The 24056-nt window shown below is 35.5% G+C and overlaps 1 protein-coding gene across 3 annotated transcripts in view; it reads left to right on the plus strand.

The window, feature by feature from the left end:
* The window catches only part of LOC136040567 (splicing factor, arginine/serine-rich 19-like), a 50862-nt gene that overhangs the window by 25059 nt on the left and 1747 nt on the right, over positions 1-24056 (plus strand). Inside the window, exons 1-2 of one of the 3 annotated variants that reach the window (XM_065724794.1) lie at positions 3967-4073; positions 15667-15775. The exons of 1 other annotated variant lie outside the window; for it this stretch is intronic. In XM_065724794.1, the coding sequence (XP_065580866.1) occupies positions 15731-15775 (45 nt within the window). In that variant the 5' untranslated portion in view covers positions 3967-4073; positions 15667-15730. Of the gene's footprint in view, positions 1-3966; positions 4074-15666; positions 15776-24056 lie in introns of those variants that run through there. One more of the 3 variants, XR_010620807.1, reaches the window with a different exon arrangement.

A 24056-nucleotide genomic window follows, 5' to 3' on the forward strand; every position in this document is an offset into this window, starting at 1 on the left:
TCCATAATGTATAGAGTACCACAAGGGTCAGTCTTAGGTCTGCTGCTTTACCTCACCTATTTTGATCTCATGCATCTTTATTTGAAAGATGTGTGTCTTATCTTGTTTGCTGATGATACTGTTTTAACTGTGTTTGCTTCATCTGTGAAGGACCTGAGAAAAGCAAATTTCACATTGAAAAGGCTGGATATTTTCACTTCATTAAGTCTATTGTATGAATACATTTTTAATAACTTTGTGTAGAGTTGGTACACTGCTGGAGGTGCCTGGCTAGGTAACTATCTGGTAATCCAGTGCAATGAGTTAATCATCATCTTTGCTACCTTGGTTTTTATCTGATTTGCCATCTGGCATGGAAATGTCACAGCAATGTAATTTCATCAAAAATTGCCCATGGATTAGACATACTTTGATGTCTGGAGTACTTTTTCTCAAGGAATACTTCTAGCTATATATTATTTGTGGATTTTTCTATATATTGTGTACGGTTTCCTCCTAGGGAGCAGTAACTTCTTATGCAACTAAAGAAGAATGCAAGTTCTACAAAACAAAGATGTTAAAACCATAGGTTTGGTAGGTGTGTCCAGGATGTACATAACACCTCTGCTTGTTGTAGGTCCCTGAAGTTCCTTAATGTAGGTCAGATAAGAGATTACCAAGCTGCAGGATTTTTATTTGTGTTTTACCAAGCTGCAGTGTATGAATGGTTTAACCCAAATGTTTTAAAAATCTTTTTACCAAATTAATAGTGACCTGCATGATTATGAAACTAGGCGAAGTGATAATGCATTTGTTGATTTGCGTCTTGGTACCAGGTAATGATCTACTGTTGAGCCTTATGGCAGTAGAACCTGTACCTCAGTTTAAAAGAATTTAAAGGATCAAATCTGGGGGGAATTTGCTGGATTTCATTATGTCTTGTAGGTTGGGTAGGGGAGGAAGACGAGTAAGAGAGGTAAGGGGGTTGGGAAGGTAAGGGTGGACAGGGGCTAGGGTAGAATTTGGAGGTCAAGGCTGGGGTGTGGAGGGGAGTTTAGTATTGAAGAGTCATAGAGACTAGAATTTATATATATATACATATATATATATATATATATATATATATATATATATATATATATATATATATATATATATATATATATATATATATATTTATATGTATATATATATATATATATATATATATATTAGGGTGGTGATTATATGGTGAATTTTATTTTTTATTTTCCTAGGTCTTACCCAGTACAATTTTTCCTTTCCTTTGTAAAAAAACTACTGGGTAAGTATGAACCTTTTTAAATAATATTTAAAGGTAGATCAATGGCCTAAAAGATTACAAAACAGATCATATTTAATGTAGATGTCCATTTACTCAAAACAATATTATTAACACAGATAAATTTATTTAGTAGTATAAAAGTAATTGTCAGCAACTTTATTTGCATCATAATAATGATAATTTAATTTCACATCTAATTTAATGAAATATCTGTTGTAATATTGAAAATAGTGATGCAAATAATATAATTATTGTCACACTTTTTGTCAAAACTGTAGGCCTAATAGAATAACAGTAATAATGAGGGTAATACTGTAGAAATGTGGATTAATGCTGTGGGAATATAGTTTAAGTTAGTCAGTATTGTTAGTAGTCACAAATTAATTACAGTGTATTGCATATTGCACAATTATTAGATGCAGAAGTCAGATGTCACTTGTCAACAGTGTTTCCTTTATGCTGTCAGGATATAACTTTTGATGAGCTTGGACCACTTGTAGTAGAAACTGCAACTAACTTTCGTCTTTGGTAATGTTCTTTGAATGTTCTTAAGTCCACAGATATCTGTTCTTCTTCAACGAGTTTTACTGCTTCTACCATTTGTTTCTTTGTGTCATAATCTATGGAATTGTCAAAAAACGCCAGACCTACTTTTTCTGGAGATAGATACCACAAATGGTTGGCCATCTTCATGGATGTCAATTTGGAAATTTTTGAATTGATGGCCAAATAGTCCAACAGTGATATTAATAATTGATAATCATGATATAGTGCACTAACTGGTTTCAGATCTGTCGTCTGCACTCTTAGATAAACATGTGCTGCGAATATACACATCAAATGAAACTGCCCTCTGAACATCCACATTTTCAAACTGTAGAAGACCTTTGACAGCCATCGTGCATGGTGTGTAGCCATTGTCCATGGTGAGTATACAGCTGATGCTTGGGCTTCACCTGTACCACTGGTCAGTTTTGCAACTGTCAATAACTGGTAGACCCCTTTTCCTGAAACTATGACGGGTAGTTGATCAACTTGCTCTTTGCCTGTTAAGCCAGCAATGAGTTTGTCATCCCAGTGAACTACTTGTGGTACTTTACCTTGAAACTCGGCTTTCAAGGTGGCTGTCTTTATGGACTGGTGTTTCATTCTTCATCGACGAATTGAATTACAATTAAGAGCTAGATCAGTGATGTTATGTCCCAAACTTTTGGCAGTTTCAGTAATGACAAACATTGCTTTAAGGTCAGACATTTTGGTTCTGTCTAACATTGCTGAAAGTTGCGGAGTTATAACTACTTTTCTACCTCTCTATCTTTTTTCTTGTGTTGCTCCTGCCTTGCAGCTCACAGTATCATCGTCACTACTGTCTGTATTTTCTTCATCACTGCTAGATGAAAAAATCATTTCCATCATTTTGCTGTCATTCTGCCCCTTTTCTCTTTCTTTGCTGGTCTGTTGTCTTGCTAATGTCTTTTCTAGCCTTCTTACAACTTGTTTCTCCTTTCTGGCTAATTTTTCATCCCTACCAAGTATTGCTCCCTTTCTACCTTTTTCTCTTTGAGACAGTAAAAACTGTTTATCTTCTGGTATTTTCATTATGTTCATGGTGTTGGTGTGAGCAACGTCAAAAAGGTCCTCCAGCTTACAGAGAAACTCAGCTTCTCTTTTTGTTGTTTAACCTACCTTGGTTCTTTTTCAATTTAGCTCTATTCTTCAAACAACTTCTCTAGTTTAGTTCGACAATTTTGCACATCTCTAGTTGGAATCCTGGCTTTATACCAAAATGCAGCTATTTCTTTGATAATTGAAGTGAAAGATTGTCTAATTGTTTCACCCTTTTCCTGGTGGTTATGTAGAAATAGACCAAGTGCCATACGTATGGACGGTAATTTACTTCCATTTAGTTCAGTCACAGTGCTGCCAAGAAGATAGACTTGCGTCTGAGACCTGGTTGATTACGTCATTGCATCATTTGACATCTATAATAGAACAATCCAAAAAGGAAACTGGCCAGTAAACGATCACTTTTTTCTCACAAAACTGTGCTTTCTATGAATTCCTAATAATTTACGACTAGAATCTTTATCTTCTAAGGGATTATACTTATTGGTTCTAAACAAGTCCGCCCCCCTCCCAAACCTGTAAATGAGGAAGCAGCATTTCTACTAAAGAGAGTTTTCAAGCAACCATCAAACCCCCTCGGCAAAAATTATTGGGCTCATCCCTAGAAGATCTCCAAATTCCCATTTTAGGGCAGGGAGATCCTTAAGCTTGAATCAGTGTCTGGCATCAATATTTGATGAACATTGTAACACTTCACCCCTCTCGGTAAAAAACGGGTCTACTAGTCATACATATAAGGTTTTTCCATCCCCTTCCACCACATCCATCTACAACACTCCTTCCACAGCAGCTTCATATTACTCGTTTCTGGAAGTTTTTTTTTACGGTTAAAGATAAAAAGCAACTACGATCAATCTTCTTCTAATTTGCTAGATATATATTTTTAGTTTTGGATACCACATTTACTAATAAAAAGTGTTTTCTTTGGAATCTATAAAAAATGATTAGTATTATTTTTGTTTTTTTTTTCAGATCTATGATGATTGTCCACATGAGGTGTGTTTTGGGTCTTATTGGATCAAGTACTTTCGATTTTATGTCAAAACGAGGACCTCCTCCAATTTTTGGTGAAGATATTGAGGCACAAGCTGTAACCTGGGTGAAGGACTGCCAGAACTTTGGGTTTCCAGTTACAAAGGAGTAATTACGAAGCTCTTTGGGACAGGTAGCGAAAAAAAGGGTTTGTCTCATAAACTTTTTAAAACATGGGATACCAGGGGAAAGGTTCATGGGCAACTTTTTAAAACGAAACAATGACCTGACAGTACGTATTGTGGAACCGACACATGGGGGCAAGGCGACCTTGACAGAAGAGAATTCACATTTTTTTTTTACTCTTCCCTTGTTCCTAGGTTCCTTCATTACTGGTTTGGATTGACGAATGTGCAAGGAAAATGGACTTCGATCTTGAACCTTCGAAATGTTTAGTTTTTTCCTCCGTTCTGAACTTTTTTCAGTGTAACTTGGAGAGAGGAGTAGAAGATGTAGTTATTTTGAAATCAGCTGTTGACTTTTTTGAGCTGGCTGATATTACGAAGGGGAAGAAGCTGCTGTGGGAAAAACTGTCGATTACGGATGTTTGTCCTAAATGCACGAGACTAAATACTCTAATGAATCACCTGAAGGACATGTTTGAACAGTTTCAGAAAATGAAAACTGAGCCTTTTCCTATCATTCCTGTTTTTGTGATACGTTCCCCCACAGAGGTTCTGTGTTTGCCTGCAGTAGCCTATTCTAGGCTATCGACAAAAATTAATACTCTTCATCAGACCCTGATGCAAATTAATGATAAGGTGACTACTTATGATCTTCACTTCCTAGGATTACCAGGGAACGGTGATGCTTCTATTCCAGTTGTAACGAATCAAGCGACAATCGTTATCACGAAGACACCGCGTGATCGTGACAATCCATCAAAACAAAGAGCTGTGATTGATAAAATTGCCGGACATGAATGTGTTGAGAATATTCGAACCTCTGGAGACAGAATAATTGTGAATACTGACAGCGTTGTGGCAAGCGGTTTTTGTGATTCAGCACGATCAGTCTTGCGGGCATCGGACGTGAAGTTTCTGGAAAGGAAGTTCTACGGAATCGCAAAAGGGATTGGCGACTCGTTTGATTTATCTCTGTTCAAGAACTGTTCTGGATTTGCTGAAGCCACCCGGATTGGAAATTCCCGATGTGCCAAGATTGCCTTTAGTGATCAAGGGTATTCTAAAATTGTTGGAAATAGTGGACATTTCCGGCGACAAGCACTTACAAAGCTGTTCTCCAGCTCCTGCGACTATTATGTGTTATTTTGTGCTGTTTTTTTTGTGCTTTCAAATAAAGGTGACGTAAAGAGGGTCAAGACGGATTACTATCGGTATTTCAAGTTCCTACTTTATTTACCATGATCATTCCGGAACCGAAGGTTAATTAATAAATATCAGGCAACGGATATTGTTCTTTCAGTGGAAAAACTAAGTTCAAATTTAATTGATGAAGCGCCAATCTGTTTTGGTCCTAACAATCATCTTATCCGCCTCTTTTGCTAAATTGTTATATTTTTTTTCTTATATTTGTGTTATTTGTTTTTGTGTTTTTTTTTGTGTTCTTTGTCTTATTTGTATTTTTTTGTTTTTCTCCTTGTACTCCACTTTTTCCCTTTTGTTAGTGGGTAAAAAATAGATTATTGTTATTATTATATATCAGTAAGTTTCTTCTTATTGTTGGAATAGAAACATTTTTGGGTTTTGATGGATTTGAGTTGAGGTCTGAAAACCCATTATCTTAGAATTTTCTTGACAAAGAGGGGGACGTGAATTAGGCGAATGGTGATAATAATGCTAAAGTAGAGCGCCGTTTTATTTTTATTTTTCATCCTAGGTATATTCTTATTAGAATAGTGGTCTAGTTAATTATCCTGTATTTATTAATACAAAGATCCAAGTGGGATTTTATTGGCAAGACGACGAATAACATTTTTTTATTTTTTTTTATTTGCTATTAAAATTGAATGTATGTCCAAATTCTTTGACATTATAAACCGCAACTACCCTGAGGATATCTGGTTCTAAGGGTATGTACGAATGCATTTATGAATGCACTTGGTGGTTTCTTTACTTGGGCAACTTCCACAAAACAGTTTTGGAAAATTTGAGAAGGTAACTTACTTTCTATACTAAGTTCTCCAAATTGTTTTTAGCACAAAGGTTTTTGCATTTCGCATCTAACACTAAGGATTCCAATAGAATGAAAGTTTAGAGAAATCTGTATTATAAGGATACTGATCCTAGAAAACTCGGCTTACATTTTGAAAAAAAAATGAGTTGGATGCGATTTAGTTTTTTTACACTTCAAAATTCTCAATTTGAAAAAAAATCTCATATGAAATCGACACAGAGCCTTTTCGTTATCCATGCTGTTGATTATAAGAAAGTCGAGAGATTTATTTTAGAGTCGTCTTAAAAATCTCGGTTAGAACTAAAGATTATTGTCATAAGGCCAAAAATGTTTTATTTGCACCTGTTTAAAGGCAATGGTCCTGTAAGGCAATTATGTAATTATGTAAGGCAATGTAAGGCACCTGTAAAGGCAATGGTCTTCTAACTCATGTATTTCAAATAGTTCGTGGTAACGAACTGTAGTAAGGAGCGACCCGGCTCAATAGAAACCAAAACTCTAAAAAATGGAGTTTTGATACCAATAGCTACATCAAAAGAATCGCATTTTAATGCTGATTTTAAATATATAAGTTTCATCAATTTTAGTCTTAAGCATCAAAAGTTACGAGCCTGAGAAAATTTGCGTTATTTTAGAAAATAGGGAGAAACACCCCCTAAAAGTCATAGAATCTTAACGAAAATTACACCATCAGATTCAGCGTATCAGAGAACCCTACTGTAGAAGTTTCAAGCTCCTATCTACAAAAATGTGGAATTTTGTATTTATTGCCAGAAGGCAGATCACGGATGCGTTTTTTTTTTTTTTTTTTTTCAGGGGTGATCGTATCGACCCAGTTGTCCTAGAATGTTGCGAAAGGGCTCATTATAACGGAAATGAAGAGTTCTAGTGCCCTTTTTAAGTGACCAAAAAATTGGAGGGCACCTAGGCCCCCTCCCACGCTAATTATTTTCCCAAAGTCAACGGATCAAAATTCTGAGATAGCCATTTTATTCAGCGTAGTCGAAAAGCCTTATAACTATGTCTTTGGAGACGACTTACTCCTCCACAGTCCCCGTGGGAGGGGCTACAAGTTACAAACTTTGACCAGTGCTTATATATAGTAATGGTTATTGGGAAGTGTACAGGCGTTTTCGGGAGGATTTTTTGGTTGGGGGGAGGGGTTGAGAAGAGGGGTATATACTGGGGGAACTTTCCATCTAGGAATTTGTCATGGGGTAAGAAAATTTCCATGAAGGGAGCACAGGATTTACTAGGCTTATTTAAAAAAAAACAATGAAAAAATAAATATGAAAAAGTTTTTTCAGTTGGAAGTAAGGAGCAGCATTAAAACTTAAAACGAACAGAAATTATTACCCATATGAGGGGCTCACTTCCTCCTAATACCTTGCTCTTTACGCTAAAGTATTTTTTGTAATGTCAACTATTTATTCTACGGCTTTTGTGATTCAGGGGTCATTCTTAATGAATTGGGACAAAATTATTTATATTACACAGAGAAAAGGTTCAACATTGTCTCGGCATTGTTCGGACAGCTCGTCGAGCTATTATACAGCTGCATCTTCGCCAGAAGCAATCAAAGCTAGATTTATCCGAAAATGGCGAGAGATACAGTAAGAAATTAAGATATTTAAATATAGTTTTAGCTTTTTAACTGACAGAAATCACTACCAATGAATAAATGAAGCTCAAAACAGAAACTATATTGAATAATTAAGTGAAACTTCAAACGAACAGAAATTACCAGAAACAGGAGTAAGATGAATTCTTGTTTAACCCTATATGATTAACGTGTTTAGCTAATATCACTGAAAAATACTAATAAAAGTAGACGGATTGTTCAATATATACTGATATTAATTCCTGGGAGTCATAGCGACTTTGGGTTCATTAAAGCTATAAAAGAAAGAAACTCTGAAAATATGGTTTTGTTTCAGTAAGTCTTCTAAAAGCCAGCGCGCCATTTGCGCTTTATACAGAATAGTTTTTATTTACATCAATTTGTTTTTATTTGTCATAATATCGAAAAAAACAACAACAAAAATATCATTTTTACCAAGATTAATGAAATGAACTAGTGAAAGTAGACGAACTATTCAATATATATACTGATATTCAGTCCTGGAGATCTTGGCAATTTTTCATTTATTATTGTTGTAAAAGAAAAAAAAAACTTTTGTAATATATTTTGGTTCCAAAATAGCCCCAATGACACTTTGGCGTTTAGAAGGCTTACTCCTGTTTTTGGTAATTTCTGTTCTTTTTAAGGTTGCGTTTCATTTATTTTGAAACAGTTTTTAAATTAATCTCTGTTGGTATTTCATTTACATTGTATTTTTGCTGGTTTATGTTTTTTTTTTTTGGGGGGGGGGGAGGTCTTTCATAATAAACCAAAATAGAAAAGTGGTTTCCATTTGATGTGCTTATGCCAATTTGTCAGGAAGTGTGCTGTTACTTAACTTTAAGATGAAACGTTCTATCGTTGAATAAATGCATGAAATCTTGTTTTACTACCTACAAGTACTTTATTAGTCGCAAGATGTAAAGCAGCTTTCCCTGTCACTTTTAAGACAAGCAAAATCTTGCTTCGCAGATTCTTTGACATTGTTCCCATGGACAAATGTTTTTTATTCTAGGATTGTCTTCATTTCAAATAAGCCTAGTGATTTATGGATAGCAAATGCATTATTTATTATATTGTATTTTTGTAGAAATATGATTTTCCGGATCTGGATTTTTTTTATGAGAATGACACCAACAGGAAAGAATATTGTCAATTTTTTTCAAAATTATCGCTTTCAGCATCTTTGTCTCTCTTTCCCTTCTTAGGAAGATCTATTTTCAAACAGTTCGTGGTAACAAACTGTAGTAAGGAGCGAACCGGCCGTTTAGAAGGCTTACTCCTGTTTGTGGTAATTTCTGTTCTCTTTAAGGTATACTTGATTATTTATTGTAATATTTGCTCGTTTTGCGTTTCATTTATTTTGAAACAGTTTTTGAATTAATCTCTGTTGGTATTTCATTTACATTGTATTTTTGCTGGTTTATGTTTTTTTTTTGGGGGGGGGGAGGAGGTCGTTCATAATAAACCAAAATAGAAAAGTGGTTTCCATTTGATGTGCTTATGCCAATTTGTCAGGAAGTGTGCTATTACTTAACTTTAAGATGAAACGTTCTACCGTTGAATAATTTTTTTTCTTTTTAGTTTTTTTTGTAGTTTTTACCTTTTTTCTTTTTTTTCCTTTTTAGTTTTTAGTTTTTTACCTTTTTTTTAGTTTTTTAGCTTTTTTATTTTCTTTTGTATTTTCTTTTTAGTTTTCTTTTTAGTTTTTACATTTTTTAGTTTTTTTTCTTGTTTTGTATTAATGCTAAAGCCAAGGTTCGAACCTGGAACCTCTCGGACCTAGAACCTGGAACATAACGCTTTACCAACTCAGTTACTTCGGCTTGAATAAATTTACCTTTTTAGTTTTTTTAGTTTTATTTTTCTCCTTTATTTTTCAGTTTTTTCCTTTTTTTAGTTTTTTTCAGTTTTTAGTTTTTTTTCAGTTTTTAGTTTTTTATTTTTTCTTTATTAGTTTTTAGGTTTTTTTAGTTTTTTCTTTTTTAGTTTTTAGTTTTTTACCTTTTTTTAATTTTTTTTTATTCTCTGTGTCCCGGTCTGAATATACATTCATTTTTGAATTGGTTTATGATGAAATAAATTTTTTGTTTTTTTTTCCTTTTTTTCTTTAGTTTTTTTTTGGTTTTTACCTTTTTTTTCTTTTTAGTTTTTTAGTTTGTTTTTTTGTAGTTTTTACCTTTTATAGTTTTTTTATTTTTATTTTTTTTAGTTTTCTTTTCTCCTTTATTTTTCAGTTTTTTCCTTTTTTTTATTTTTTTTTATTTTTAGTTTTTTTTTGTAGTTTTTCCCTTTTTTTATTTTTTTATTCTTTGATTTTTATTTTTTTAGTTTTTTTAGTATTTTCTTTTTAGTTTTTATTTGTAGTTTTTACCTTTTTTTTAGTTTTTTTCTTCGTTTGTAGTAATCTTAAAGCCAAGGTTCGAACCTGGAACCTCTCGGACCTAGAACCTGGAACATAACGCTTTACCAACTCAGCTACTTCGGCTTGAATACATTTACCTTTTTATTTTTTTTTTTTCTGCTTTATTTTTGAGTTTTTTTTCCTTTTTTTAGTTTTTTTTCTTTTTAGTTTTTTTTTTGTAGTTTTTCCCTTTTTTTATTTTTTATTCTTTAATTTTTAGTTTTTTACTTTTTTTAGTTTTTTTAGTATTTTCTTTTTAGTTTTTATTTGTAGTTTTTACCTTTTTTAGTTTTTTTCTTCTTTTGTAATAATCTTAAAGCCAAGGTACGATCCTGGAACCTCTCGGACCTAGAACCTGGAACATAACGCTTTACCAACTCAGCTACTTCTGCTTGAATACATACCTTTTTTAGTTTTTTTTTATTTTTATTTTTTAGTTTTCTTTTTCTTCTTAATTTTCCAGTTTTTTCCTTTTTTTAGTTTTCTTTTTCAGTTTTTAGTTTTTTGTAGTTTTTACTTTTTTTTCGTTTTTTTAGTTTTTTATCTTTTTTAGTTTTTAGTTTTTTACCTTTTTTTAGTTTTTATTTAGTTATTTTTTAGTATTTTCTATTTAATTTTTCTATAGTTTTTACTTTTTTTAGTTTTTTCTTCTTTTGTATTTTTAGTTTTTTCCACTCTAACACCTAGTTGGTGGGGGCGTTTTGTGCCCCCCCCCAAGCCCCCCCCCCCCCCCGCGCGCTTAAGTCGTTACGCGCCATTGTAGTTGTGTCCCTGTGTCCCACCGGTGAATATAGATAGATATATATATGTTTTTAACTACGCAAAACTTGCGAATATACAAAATTCTTCGCTGTCCCATTGCCTATGCATATAAATAGATTGTCTGGTTTACCGGCTCTTGATCATGCAACATATAATTGTCCATGGGAAAAACAATCCGTATTCAGATCTATACCTCATTATTCTAATGATTGCCCTTGAGCTTTGTTGACTGTGATTGCTAATCGAACATTCCCTGTGTCCCCGTCGTCATTTATGTATCCCCCTGTGCCCCCCGGCGTCCCCGTTGTAGTTGTGTCCCTGTGTCCCGGTCGTCATTTATATTCCCTGTGTCCCAGTCGTCATTTGTGTCCCCTAGTCCCATTCTGTAATTTCTCTTTGAGTGTCCCAGTCGTCATTTATATTCCCGGTCTGTAATTTCTCTTGGAGTGTCCTGGTCGTCATTTACATTCCTTATGTCCCGGTCGTCATTTTTGTTATTCTAATAATTGCCCTTGAGCTTTGTTGGTGGTGATTGCTAATCGAACATTCCCTGTGTCCCGGTCGTCATTTATATATCCCTCCGGTGTCCCCGTTGTAGTTGTGTCCCTGTGTCCCGGTCGTCATTTATATTCCCTGTGTCCCGGTCGTTATTTGTGCCCCGGTGTCCCAGTCTGTAATTTCTCTTTGAGTGTCTGGTCGTCATTTATATTCCCTGTGTCCCGGTCTGTAATTTCGTCAGTCGACAAACAACTTCATGACGACATACAGCTCAATCCTTATAATGACGTCAGTCGACACACAAACAAACAACTTATTTTTATGTATATAACATAGAAGATAGTGTTGATATTAGTGATTGATATTAATTGTTATTGGCCTTCTTTTACAGAGAGTCAGAAGTACAGAACTACATAAGAAGAAGAAGAATAAAACGAAAAAAACAGGGTTTTTTTTTATTTCTTCTTCTTCTTTGCTAAGAAAAATATTAGGACTCTTGTTTTTTTTTTACTCCCTCTTGCCCAGTCGACCATGAAAATTGATATGCTAACATTTCTCGGTGTGAAAAAAAAATTGATCAAGATAGGTGACGACTTTCGAGAAATTCGCTTCTCCCTCCCACTACGCTGAATATATTTTTCAGAAATCTTCTGCTGACTGAAATTAGAGACTCAATCACAAAAAAAACTAAGGGACGACCTGCTTTTGTTTGACCCTAGATGGATGGACCAAAAGGAAGATCTTTTGTGATCGTTCATCATTAAGACATGTCATAGTCATCTCAAACTCTCTCCTCATTTGAGAAAGCGGTATAAAACCATATTTACTGTTTGAAGTATGGTGAGTTAATTGGGCACCCAAAACTATGAATAGACAATAGTTTCAATTTGCAAAGCTAATGAAAAAATGAAATGTATTCTTTAAATTAACGTTGTTAGCTGTATATATATATATATATATATATATATATATATATATATATATATATATATATATATATATATATATATATATATATATATATATATATATATATATATATATATCTATACATATAAAAATAAGTTGTCTGTGTGTGTGTGTGTCTGTCGAGTGACGTCATGTTTGTGTGTCGACTAACGTCATGTTTTCGACTGACGAAATTACAGACCGGGACATCGGGACACAAATGAGGACCGGGACATAGGGAATATAAATGACGACCGGGACACTCAAAGAGAAAGCGACCGGGACACAAGGAATGTTCGATTTGCAATCACCATCAAAAAAGCACCGGGACACAAATGACGACCGGGACACAGGGAATATAAATGACGATCAGGTCACTCAAAGAGAAATTACAGACCGGAACACAAATGACTACCGGGACAAAAATGACGACCGGGACACAGGGAATATAAATGACGACCGCGACACTCAAAGAGAAATCACAGACTGGGACACCGGGACGCAAATGAAGACCGGGACACAGGGAAACAACAACAACGGGGACGCCAGGGGGCACATGGGGATATATAAATGACGACGGGGACACAGGGAATGTTCGAATAGCAATCACCATCAACAAAGCTCAAGGGTAATCATTAGAATAATGAGGTATAGATCTGAATACAGATTGTTTTTCCCATGGACAATTATATGTTTGACGACCGGGACACTCAAAGAGAAAGCGACGGGGACACAAGGAATGTTCGATTAGCAATCACCATCAACAAAGCACCGGGACACAAATGACGACCGGGACACAGGGAATATAAATGACGACCAGGACACTCAAAGAGAAATTACAGACCGGGACACCGGAACACAAATGACGACTGTGACACTCAAAGAGAAATTACAGACTGGGACACAAATGACGACCGGGACACAGGGAAACAACAACAACGGGGACGCCGGGGGCACAGGGGGATATATAAATGACGACGGGGACACAGGAATGTTCGATTAGCAATCACCATCAACAAAGCTCAAGGGCAATCATTAGAATAATGAGGTATAGATCTGAATACAGATTGTTTTACCCATGGAATTATATGTTGCATGTTCAAGAGTCGGTAAACCTGACAATCTATTTATATGCACAGACAATGGGACAGCCAAGAATGTTGTATATTCGCAAGTTTTACATAGTTATATATATATATATATATATTTACAGGTGGGACACAGGGACACAATAGGGAATATAAATGACGACCGGGACACTCAAAGAGAAAGTGACCGGGACACAAGGAATGTTCTATTAGCAATCAGGGAAACAACAACAACGGGGACGCTGGGGGGCACAGGGGGTCTTCTATATATATAAAAATAGACAGCCTGACACAAATCACGACCGGGACACAGGGAATATAAATGACGACAGGGACACAACTACAACGGGGACGCCGGGGGCACAGGCGGGATATATAAATGACGACCGGGACACAGGGATTGTTCGAATAGAAATTACAGACCAGGACACAGGGAATATAAATGACGACCGGGACACTCAAGGAGAAATTACAATCTGGGACACCGGGACACAAATGACGATCGGGACACAGGGAATATAAATGACGACAGGGACGCATCATTAGAATAATAAGGTATAGATCTGAATACGGATTGTTTTTCTCATGGACAATTATATGTTGCATGTTCAAGAGTCAGTAAACCTGACAATCTGTTTACATGCATCATATATATATATATATATATATATATATATTATATATATATATATATATATATATATATATATATATATATATATATATATATATATATATATATATATATATATATATATATATATATATAAATATATATGTTTGGGAGATTTCTGGGAGATATACATATATTTGGGAGATTAACCGAGTGACATATAGCAATCGCAAATTCTGTCGGTCCCGGTTTTGCTACTTTAGGCACTTCCAGGTAAGCTAGGACGATGAAATTTGGCAGGAATATCAGGGACCGGACCAAATTAAATTAGAAATAGTCGTTTTTCCGATTTGACCATCTGAGGGGGGAGTGGGGGGCCCGTTAATTCGGAAAAAATAGAAAAATTGAAGTATTTTTAACTTACGAACGGTTGATCAGATCTTAATGAAACTTGATATTTGGAAGGATATCGTGTCTCAGAGCTATTGTTTTAAATCCTAACCGGATCTGGTGAAATTGGGGGGGGGGGATTGGGAGTGGGAAACCTAAAATCTTGGAAAGCACTTAGAGTGGAGGGATCGGGATGAAACTTGGTGGTAAAAATAAGCACAAGTTCTAGATACATGATTTTAAATCCCGACCGGCATTAAGCCTCTTATTTTTCTTTTAAATCCATCTATTGATTCTTAGAATTTTGTTAGAGCTCATACCATATGACCTCTTGGCTCTTAGCTCTTCTTGCCTCGTCACATGTACCATATGAGCTATTAGCTCTTGTTCACATATTGAGTTTTCCGTGTTCTTGAAAAATAAGTTCTTGAAAAGTTTTAAAATTGGCTTTTGCAATATATATCTGTATTATGGCAGTTAATACAGTATTCGCTGTATATTTTTTTTTATCATCAGTCATGCGTCAAACGATTATTGATAAAAAACCAGAGAAAAGAAAAAAAAAGTTCGGACGAGAACCCTATATATTTCCATATAAATTTGTTTCTTTTCAAAGATAAACATCCAAACCCTTTCTTTCATGGCTGTACACATTTTTTTAGAATATCGGACATATAAGGCTGAAAATTTCACATTTATTCCCCTTTATAGTTTAACATTCTTTCACTTTCTAACAGTTTAAACTTCGAATTTATAAAAAAAATTTAATTGCCAAAGAGTAGATTTTTGCAAACTTTTATGAAAATTTGGAATTCAATTTTCACTGTCTCAATATAAGAGAAAGCCAGCATACATGTGCAAAAACAAAAAAAATATTATAATATTTATCATACCACACATATCTATTGCTATCCAAAATTTTTGAAAACAGAAATCCAACTGAGCATAGGGATCAAAATTCACAAGTCCCATAACTTAAGTAAGAAATTAATTTGAAAAAAAAAATATTTCTTTTGTTTGCGGCCTTACGGTCTATCACCTTAACCTCCTGAGAAGTAAGTCTAACATGATATTTTATTTCTATATCTTTACTTTACAGCCCATTTTCAGACAAAAAGTATGAGATGGGCCCTTTTATTTTCTAGTACAACCAGTGTATTGTCAAATTAAGTTGCAAAAACCTGTTTGATTATTAAAGATATTGACTTATCACTATAATTATTTGTGCTGTTTTGATTTCCTAAGTATATGCTTCGTTTTCTACAGACCACAAAAAAACAGGAATTGGCTGTAGAATTGTTCGAAAATTTATTGGAAAGATAAAAAATACATGCTGAAGAAATTGATGACGAATCACTCGGAACTGCCGACCCTGGTAATTTTTAAATGCTACTATTCTTCACTTCTAAATCCAAACTCATTTTTCAAAAAGATTTAAGTCAGAATATTACGCATTTCTTTAGGTCTTAGTGCATCAAATGGCTGAAGTCTTTATTCAAGCTGGGCGCAATTAAGCCATAAACGTACAACAAGTTGCTGTGTGCCTTCACTGCCTGAATCTGACTTGGCGCAATATTTTGGATTCCTATACCACTTGACACCTTACATTTGTCAGTCTACCTTTATTAAAATTTTATCATCCAAGTTGGAAATTCTATAGAACTAAACAAAATTTGGTTAAATGAAACTCCCTTGTATAGGGTTATGTTAAACGTACTGAGCATATTTCTGTTGATGATCTAAAAAAAAAAAGGTAAGGTAAAGGATACAGCACTAGACTTTACAGTCCGTACCGGCGGTGCTGATCTCCGTTTCTTGGCCGTTCAGCCAGGAACTGCAATGGGGGGTTGGGGGCCAGCCATCCTGTGCTTTCGCACCACATCATGTTGATGATCTAAGTATATATTTGCTAAATGTGTTTTTGGTGTTCCTCTCTTGGAAGTAATATCAACTGTACACCAAAAGTGTGATTCTTCCCTTATGTAGAAATATTTTGGGTCTTTTCTTGGGAGTCTTATACCTTTTTTAATTACTTATATAGAATTCTACCTGGATATGTTAAAGATAGTGAAATGCCTTGTAAATCCTTGTCTAGAAAAAAATAAAAGGAAAAAAAATCATAAGTAGGTGGCTGAAGTAACGGTAAATCACACAAAATTGCACATTTTTACCTTTTTAAAGAGCAATTTTGACAAAATTTGAAATTACAATCTCTGTAATACCTTCCTCACTGTTAAGAATATTTTGATGTTGTCGTAAATCCAGAAAGTTCAGAGGTAAAGAAAGCTTCCTTGCCTTTCTTAGAGGAAGCGTAGGCTGATAAAGAAAAGATGTTTCTACGAAAATTAAGTCAATATTTTAAAATTTTAATCTTGTTAGCAATCTGTTGCAAGGAAATATTTTCTATCAAGTGGAAATCTAGATTGCAAATATAACTTACAGCGAATTGAATTATCGACCTGAGACTGTAAATTAAAAATTTGACCAAATTTTGTAACTTTGAAACAGAAAATCAATATCGAATAGAAACAAGCTGATGCCCCCTCCCGGTCCCCAGTTTGGTCTACCGACAATAAGGTTTATGTTTGTTCGTATTTATAACGTGGCAAACACTGTTTTTTTGTGTTTAAATATTTTTTGTATTATACCTTTTTCCCTTTTTTGGTGGGTTTTTTCTTATCTTTTCCTGTTTTTCTTGGGGGGTGGGGTTCAGTATTCCCTGACTCTTCTTGAATTTGTCACTGTTTTAGTTTAATAATTACAATTATGGTAATTAATTATTCGCCTACAGAGATTAAGCAAATGTCTCTGGAAGAAATGTTGATGATCTTTTTTGTATTAAACTTTGCGGCCACTATGTTTTAAGAACTCATTTACCAAGCTTCCAGCTTTCGAGATCTTATAATTTCTCAATCCTTCTAGCTCCTCTTCACAAAATAAATCTTTCTTCATTTCCAAATTCTCGATTTTTTTGTATATTTGAATACAGCTTTATTCAGGCTTATACTATTCTTATAATGTTCTGCATAAGTCCCCTTAACACTTTAACTTTCCTTTTGTTTCCTATACTCGTAGGAGTCCACAATGACTTGTTCCTTTCAATATCTTAACATGCTTACACAATATTTTACTAGTATGCATTCTGGCTGCACCTTTTAGGTTTTCGGCTATTTATTCATAGCTTCTACTTCACATCCCCTTCATTCATACATTAATTTCTTTTCTACTTCTCCCACGTTGTCTTATTCTCGAGAGACCTATCACTCAGAAACCTCTTGCACAAACTTCTTCTCTCTTATACCAAGCCAAAGCGTGATATTCCTAACTCATTTTCTAACGTTCCTTCCTAATCTTCTGTGACTTCGCAGACCAGCTTCCTCAAATATTACATATAACATAATATGTAACATATAACATAATATGACATATGTAATATAACAATGTAACTGAAAGTAAAGAGCGACATTAACACTTAAAACGAACAGAAATAATTCCGTATATGAAAGGGGCTTTTCTTCCTCAGCGCCCCACTCCTTACGCTAAAGTTTGACTCACTCTCTTAACTCTACTTTTTTTTTGCAACAGGCATCCTGTAAAATTTGTAAATGAAATTTGAGGCCTATGTGCCTATAATAAAGGACATATGGCTCCAATGTGTCATTATTATTTATTTTTTCCCCAGAGGCACTTCATATGGAAGGGGTCGTCACATAAAATTCGTAGGGGGCTGATTCGATTGGAAATTAGAAGTTCTAGTGCCCTTTTTAAGATCCAAATGGGATCGGAGGGAAACTAGCCCCCCTTCTTCCTATTTTTGAGATAGCCATTTTGTTACAAATAGTTCAAAGATCATATAACAAAATTCTGGTGACGAAAGAACCCTCCAAGGCCAGGTGTTATGTTAAGTTATGTCTTGGGTAATTCTTCATTTTCTTTTGGAAATGAAGCCCGTATAAGCTTCAGAGAGGGCTCATTTGATTGGAAATTGAAAGTTCTTGTTCACTTTTTTAGAGTCAAAACAGATTGGAGGGCAAATAGCTCCCCCCCCACACTCATTTTTTATCCAAATGCATTCAATAAAAATTTTGATATTTACATTTTGTTGAAAATAGCTCAAAGATCATATAATAAAAATTCCGGTGTCGATACATCCCCCCCCCCTGCCCAGGGGTAGACGATGTAAGTTACGCCCTTGGGGCTTATATGGTTCTTATAGAAGAGATGCTTGTATAAGATCATTTGATTAGAAATTGAAAGTTCTAGTTCACTTTTTAAGAACTCCACGCCCTTTTTTACTCAAACCCGTCCGATAAGAACTTTGAAATCTTCTTTTTTTAAATTGTTCAAGGATCATATAACGAAAATTATGGGGTATACACAAACCTCCAGGGCCTGGGAGCAGGCGTTGTAAGTTGTGATCTGTGGGCATATGTGGTTTTTATGGAAGGGATGCTCGTATAAACTTTAGAGAGTACTCATTTGATTGGGTATTGAAAGATCTATTCATTTTTAGAGAGTCAAAAGAGATTGGAGGGCAACTAGCTTCCCCCCTCCACGCCCCTTTTCCCCCAAATGTATCTGATAAAAATTTTGAGATAGCAATTTCGTTAGAAATAGTCAAAATTCAGATAACGAAAGCTCTGGTGTTGACTCAATCCACCAATGCCCTGGGACAATTGCTGTAAGTTATGCCCTGGACCCACATATGGTTCTTTGAAAGGGATGCTCGTATAAACTTCAGAGAGGGCTCACTTGATTAGATATTAAAAGTTCTAGAAAGTCCTTAGTTTTGAGATAGCCATTTTGTAAAAAAAAAAGTTCAAAGATCATATAAAAAAAATCCGGTGTCGACAAAACCCCTTAGGGCACGGAGGACGGCGTTGTAAGTTATATCCTGGTGGCATATATGGTTCTTATGGGGTCCATATGGTTCTTATAATAATCATTTGATTATTTAATCAAATGATTAAAAATTGAAAGTTATAATTCCCTTTTTAATAGTCAAAAATGATCTGATGGTAACTTGCCCCCTCCCACTTCTCAAACATACTCCCCAAATGCGCCCAATCCAATTTATTATATAGTCATTTTGTTTAGAATAGACAAAATATCATATAAAAAAACTCCAGGAATAACACAGCCCCCCCCCCCTTAACCTGGTGGCATATAATGTTTTTATGGGACAGACGTTGCAGGTTACGCCCTAGGGGCATATATGGCTCTTATAGAAGGGATGCTTGTATTAGATGTAGAGAGGGCTCATTTGGTTAGAAATTGAAAGTTCAAGTTCACTTTTTAAGAGTCAAAAGAGATCGGAAGGCAACTAGCCCTGCATTCACGCCCTTTTTTACTCAAACCCATCTGATAAGAACTTTGAGATCGTTATTTTTTTTTAATTGTTCAATGATCATATAACAAAAACTATGGGGTTGACAAAACCCCTTGGGCTCAGGGGCAGGCGTTTTAAGTTATGTCCAAGGGGCATATATGGTTCTTATGGAAGGGATGCTCGTATAAACCTTAGAGAGAGCTCATTTGATTGGAGGGCAACTAGCACCCACGACCCTTTCCCCCAAATGTACGTGATAAAAACTTTAAGATAGCCATTTTGTTGAAAATAGTTCAAAAGTCAGATAACAAAAACTCAGGTGTCGGCTCAATCCCCCGAGGGTATGGGACGGTTGTTGCAAATTGTGCCCTGGACGCATATATGGTTCTTTTGAAGAGGATGCTCGTATAAACTTTAGAGAGGGCTCATTTGATTGGAGATTGAAAGTTTTATTCATTTTTAGAGAGTTCAAAGAGATTGGAGGGCAACTAGCCCCCGCGACCCTTTTCCCCCAAATGAATATGAAAAAAATTTTGAGATAGCCATTTTGTTAAAAATGGTTCAAATGTCAAATAACAAAACTCAGGTGTCGACTCAACCCCCCAAAGCCCTGGGATGGTATTTGTAAATTATGCCCTGGACGCATATATGGCTCTTTTGAAGAGGATGCTCGTATAAACTTCAGAGAAGGTGCATTTGATTGGAAGCTGAAAGTTCAAGTTCACTTTTAAGAGTCTAAAGAGGTCCGAGGGCAACCAGCCCCCACGACCAAGTAGCCCCCAAATGTACGTGATAATAACTTTAAGATAGCCATTTTGTTAAAAATAGTTCAAAGGTCAGATAGAAAAAACTCCGGTGTTGATACAACCCCCCCATGGCCCAGGGACAGTTGTTGTAAGTTATGGCCTGAGCGCATTTATGGTTCTTATGGAAAGAAGACTTGTATAACCTTCAGAAAGGACTCATTTGATTGGAAATTGAAAGTTCTAGTTCACTTTTTAAGAGTCAAAACATATTGGAGGGCAAAGAGCCCCTCCCCCCCGCTCTTTTTACCCAAATGCATCCGACAAATATTTTGATATAGGCATTTTGTTGAAAATAGTTCAAAGATCATATAGTAAAGATTCAGGTTTCGATACACCCACCCCCTTGTACAGGATATCTAAGGATATGTTATGTAAAGCTATCAAAACGTTAAAGGCGCAGTCGGCTAAGGATCATGATGGTGTATTTGCTAATCACTTCAAACTTGCTCCTTCTTCTTTTCTTATTACGCTACTGGCATTTTTCAACCTTGTACTTACTACTGGTTTAGTACCATCGTCTTTCTATATTGGTATAGTTACGCCTATTCATAAGAGCGGGAAGAAAGACTTGTCATCTTGTAGTTCCTGGAGGCCAATTACTAAGGGTTCTATGATTGGGAAAGTGTTTGAGTTGCATTTGAAGGATCTTCTTGAAATTCTCGACGTTGGTTCTAGTCAAGTTGGTTTCAAGAGAGGTTAGGGATGTGACCACGCCCATGCATCTTTCAGCAAAGTTATTGAAGAAGCGAGAATCTCTGGTCAACCGCTATACGCCCTCTTGGTTGATATCAAAGGGGCCTTTGATAACATTTCTCATGCATCTGCACTGCTCGCTTTAATTCATGCTGGGGCAATCCAGCAAGGATTCATTCGAATCCTTTGCTCTTGGTATTCTGGATTAAAGATCCGTATTTGTCCGAATTCGTCTTCATCTCAGTCCAAATTAATTCAACTGGGTAGAGGAATTAGACAAGGAGGAATTATTTCTCCTTTTATGTTCAATTCATGTTTAGCTACTGCCCTTAATTCTCTTTCCTGCTTGTTTCATTATCTCGAAATCTGTCTTACATTGCATATGCTGATGACATTATCCTTCTAAGCCGGTCCAAGTCTAGTCTAGTCTTGTTTCTAATTTTAATATTTTAATTAATTGTTTAGAAGGTTTGGGCCTTTCTATCAGTTTTGAAAAATGTCAATTTTTTGTTGTAAATTGTTTAGAGGATAATGTCAGGGCGACTCTGGATTGCGGCAATGGTGTTATTTTCAGTCGTCGCCAATAGTCACTTATTTGGGACTACCTTATGCTGCTTCGAAAAGAGATTTTAAACCAGTCCTGGCTCAACATGTTCAGATGAAACTACGCAAGGCATTTGGTCCTTTAAATTGTTTTCGGGGTCTTTACCGTCGGGACGTCCTTGGTCGTATGTATAGCGATGTTGCTCTGCCTCACGTATTGTTCCCGTCCTTCCTCTTTCGTAATTTCAGACCTTCTGATCTTTCCCCCCATTAAAGTTTCTTTTTTTTAATTTTACAAAAATTGTTACTTGGTTTCCTCCTTTCTTTTAGTAACACTGAGATTGTTTTAAAGCTTAAAGTGAAGGATCCTGTAGACTGTATAAAGAAAAATATAAAACATTTGAATACAAGACGAAAATTATCCTTTTAGGCCACAATTTGTTTCCGTTTTTTAGTAACAGTTCTGGCTCTTGATGATTTACAGGCTAAATTATTTAGAAGTGTTTTTGTATCTTTTTTTTCTCTTTAAGTGTTTGGTCAATATTTGATATTTTTTGATTGTAAGCTATACTCTCTGAGGGCAACCTGACTTTCATACATAATAATGATGGATTTTTCCTAAGCTATGGATGTCAGGTGATTGATTTTTCTAACGATAATTTCGACAGGACCTGTGCCTGTCATCATCCGGTTCAATTCAAATTTCTTATTTTGATTGTAGGCGTTATCATTTGTCTTTTCTGTTACTTTGGATGCAAAGACAAAGGACGGATTGACAGGGATTACCAGGAATGAGTCGGGACTTTTGAAGTGGGCTTTAACTTTTCTTTTCTGTGTCTCAGTCTCAGCTAACTTCAGCGAGATGCTATGTATTGTGCGTCAAATTGAGTTTGAAACCGCTCACCACGAAGATTTACCTTCCTGTAACAGCACAAAGTATTTGTTAATGTAAAGTGTGCTCTGGAATCTAAGCTCAACTGTTTTTGATGCAGTTGTGAAGATTTGGTCAATATTCTTACTCTTGACACAGTTGGTAATGAGATTGCTGACAGTCTTCTCGATGTGCGAGCTAATGAAAATATAGCACTTGAGCTAGGGAGATAAAGTTGTCTATAGCGATGTGAAGGTCAATAGTAATTATTTGGTGAAACAAAAAGAGAGCCCTTTCTCTTATTGCTGTGACCAGTTTCATCAATGTAGAACTTGAAAGGGTCAAAAGCATAGAGTGTTTACGTTACTAGCAATGCAGGACTTTTCCATCTGAAAAATATTGTTTCATTAGCTTCTTCTATGTACACCTTCCATATTTAAGAAAAGTGCCATTTCCGGGAAGATTGTAGTTCGGTGAAGGACAAAGTCAGCTCTTCTTGAGTATCTGAAACAAAAGGTAATTTGAATGAGTGGGCTGTTACCGTGGAGATTATTAAAGAATCGAAACAATAAAGGGTGGTAGACTTATTGCCGTACGTCAAACACAATTGAGAGCACAGAAAACAAACGCCTCTACTCTTGTGTCTTGTCTCCACAGTCTCCACGTGTCTCCACAGTAACTTTAAATTGCTGTATGTCTTTGTAGGTAGATATGAAAGGATATTTGGACATTGTTACACAGAACACTATTTGCTTGAAGGACTAGGTGGTTGCCACGGGCAGGAAGATCTTACAAATTTGCTGCATTTTTAGGTAGAGACTCAAAACTAGATGATTGGAACTCAATACTATCAAATTCCAAGGCAAAATAAAAATGATTAAACTTTCATTTGACGAATTTGAAGACTCGCTTCTTGTGCTGCAAGTAGCTTTAAGTGTTCTCTTAGTAGCTTTAAGTAGCTTTAAGTGCAAGTAGCTTAAGTTCTCTGAAGGCTTTCAAAACCGGAAGAAAATAGTGATGTTCAGCAGAAGTGGAAGTCTTGGTCATGGCTATGAAAACCGTTTGAGTTGTAACAGAAATAGTCAGATACTAGAGTTGTGTTGCACACGGACTACTAGAAAAGGGGTATTGGTATTGTATACATTGATGCAAATGACACGCACATTGTTGCCCTTTTGCTTTATCATTATAAGCTATTCCTTGGATACCAGTGAAATTTTGAAAAACGGGAAGTTTTTCCCTGATTCGGTGAATATTCAGTACCTGTGCATCAACTTTGCAGGAGTTTACCAAACGATTTTTTTTTTTCATCTGCCTTCTTCATACACTTTCGGACTGTGATATAGATGATTTTATGTTTTCTTAGGGAAAAAGAAGTTTGGCTAAGGGTATCGAGAAATAGGGATCGCAGTAA

Source organism: Artemia franciscana, chromosome 21 (genome assembly GCF_032884065.1).
Source record: "Artemia franciscana chromosome 21, ASM3288406v1, whole genome shotgun sequence".
Classification (NCBI taxonomy): Eukaryota; Metazoa; Arthropoda; class Branchiopoda; order Anostraca; family Artemiidae; genus Artemia; species Artemia franciscana.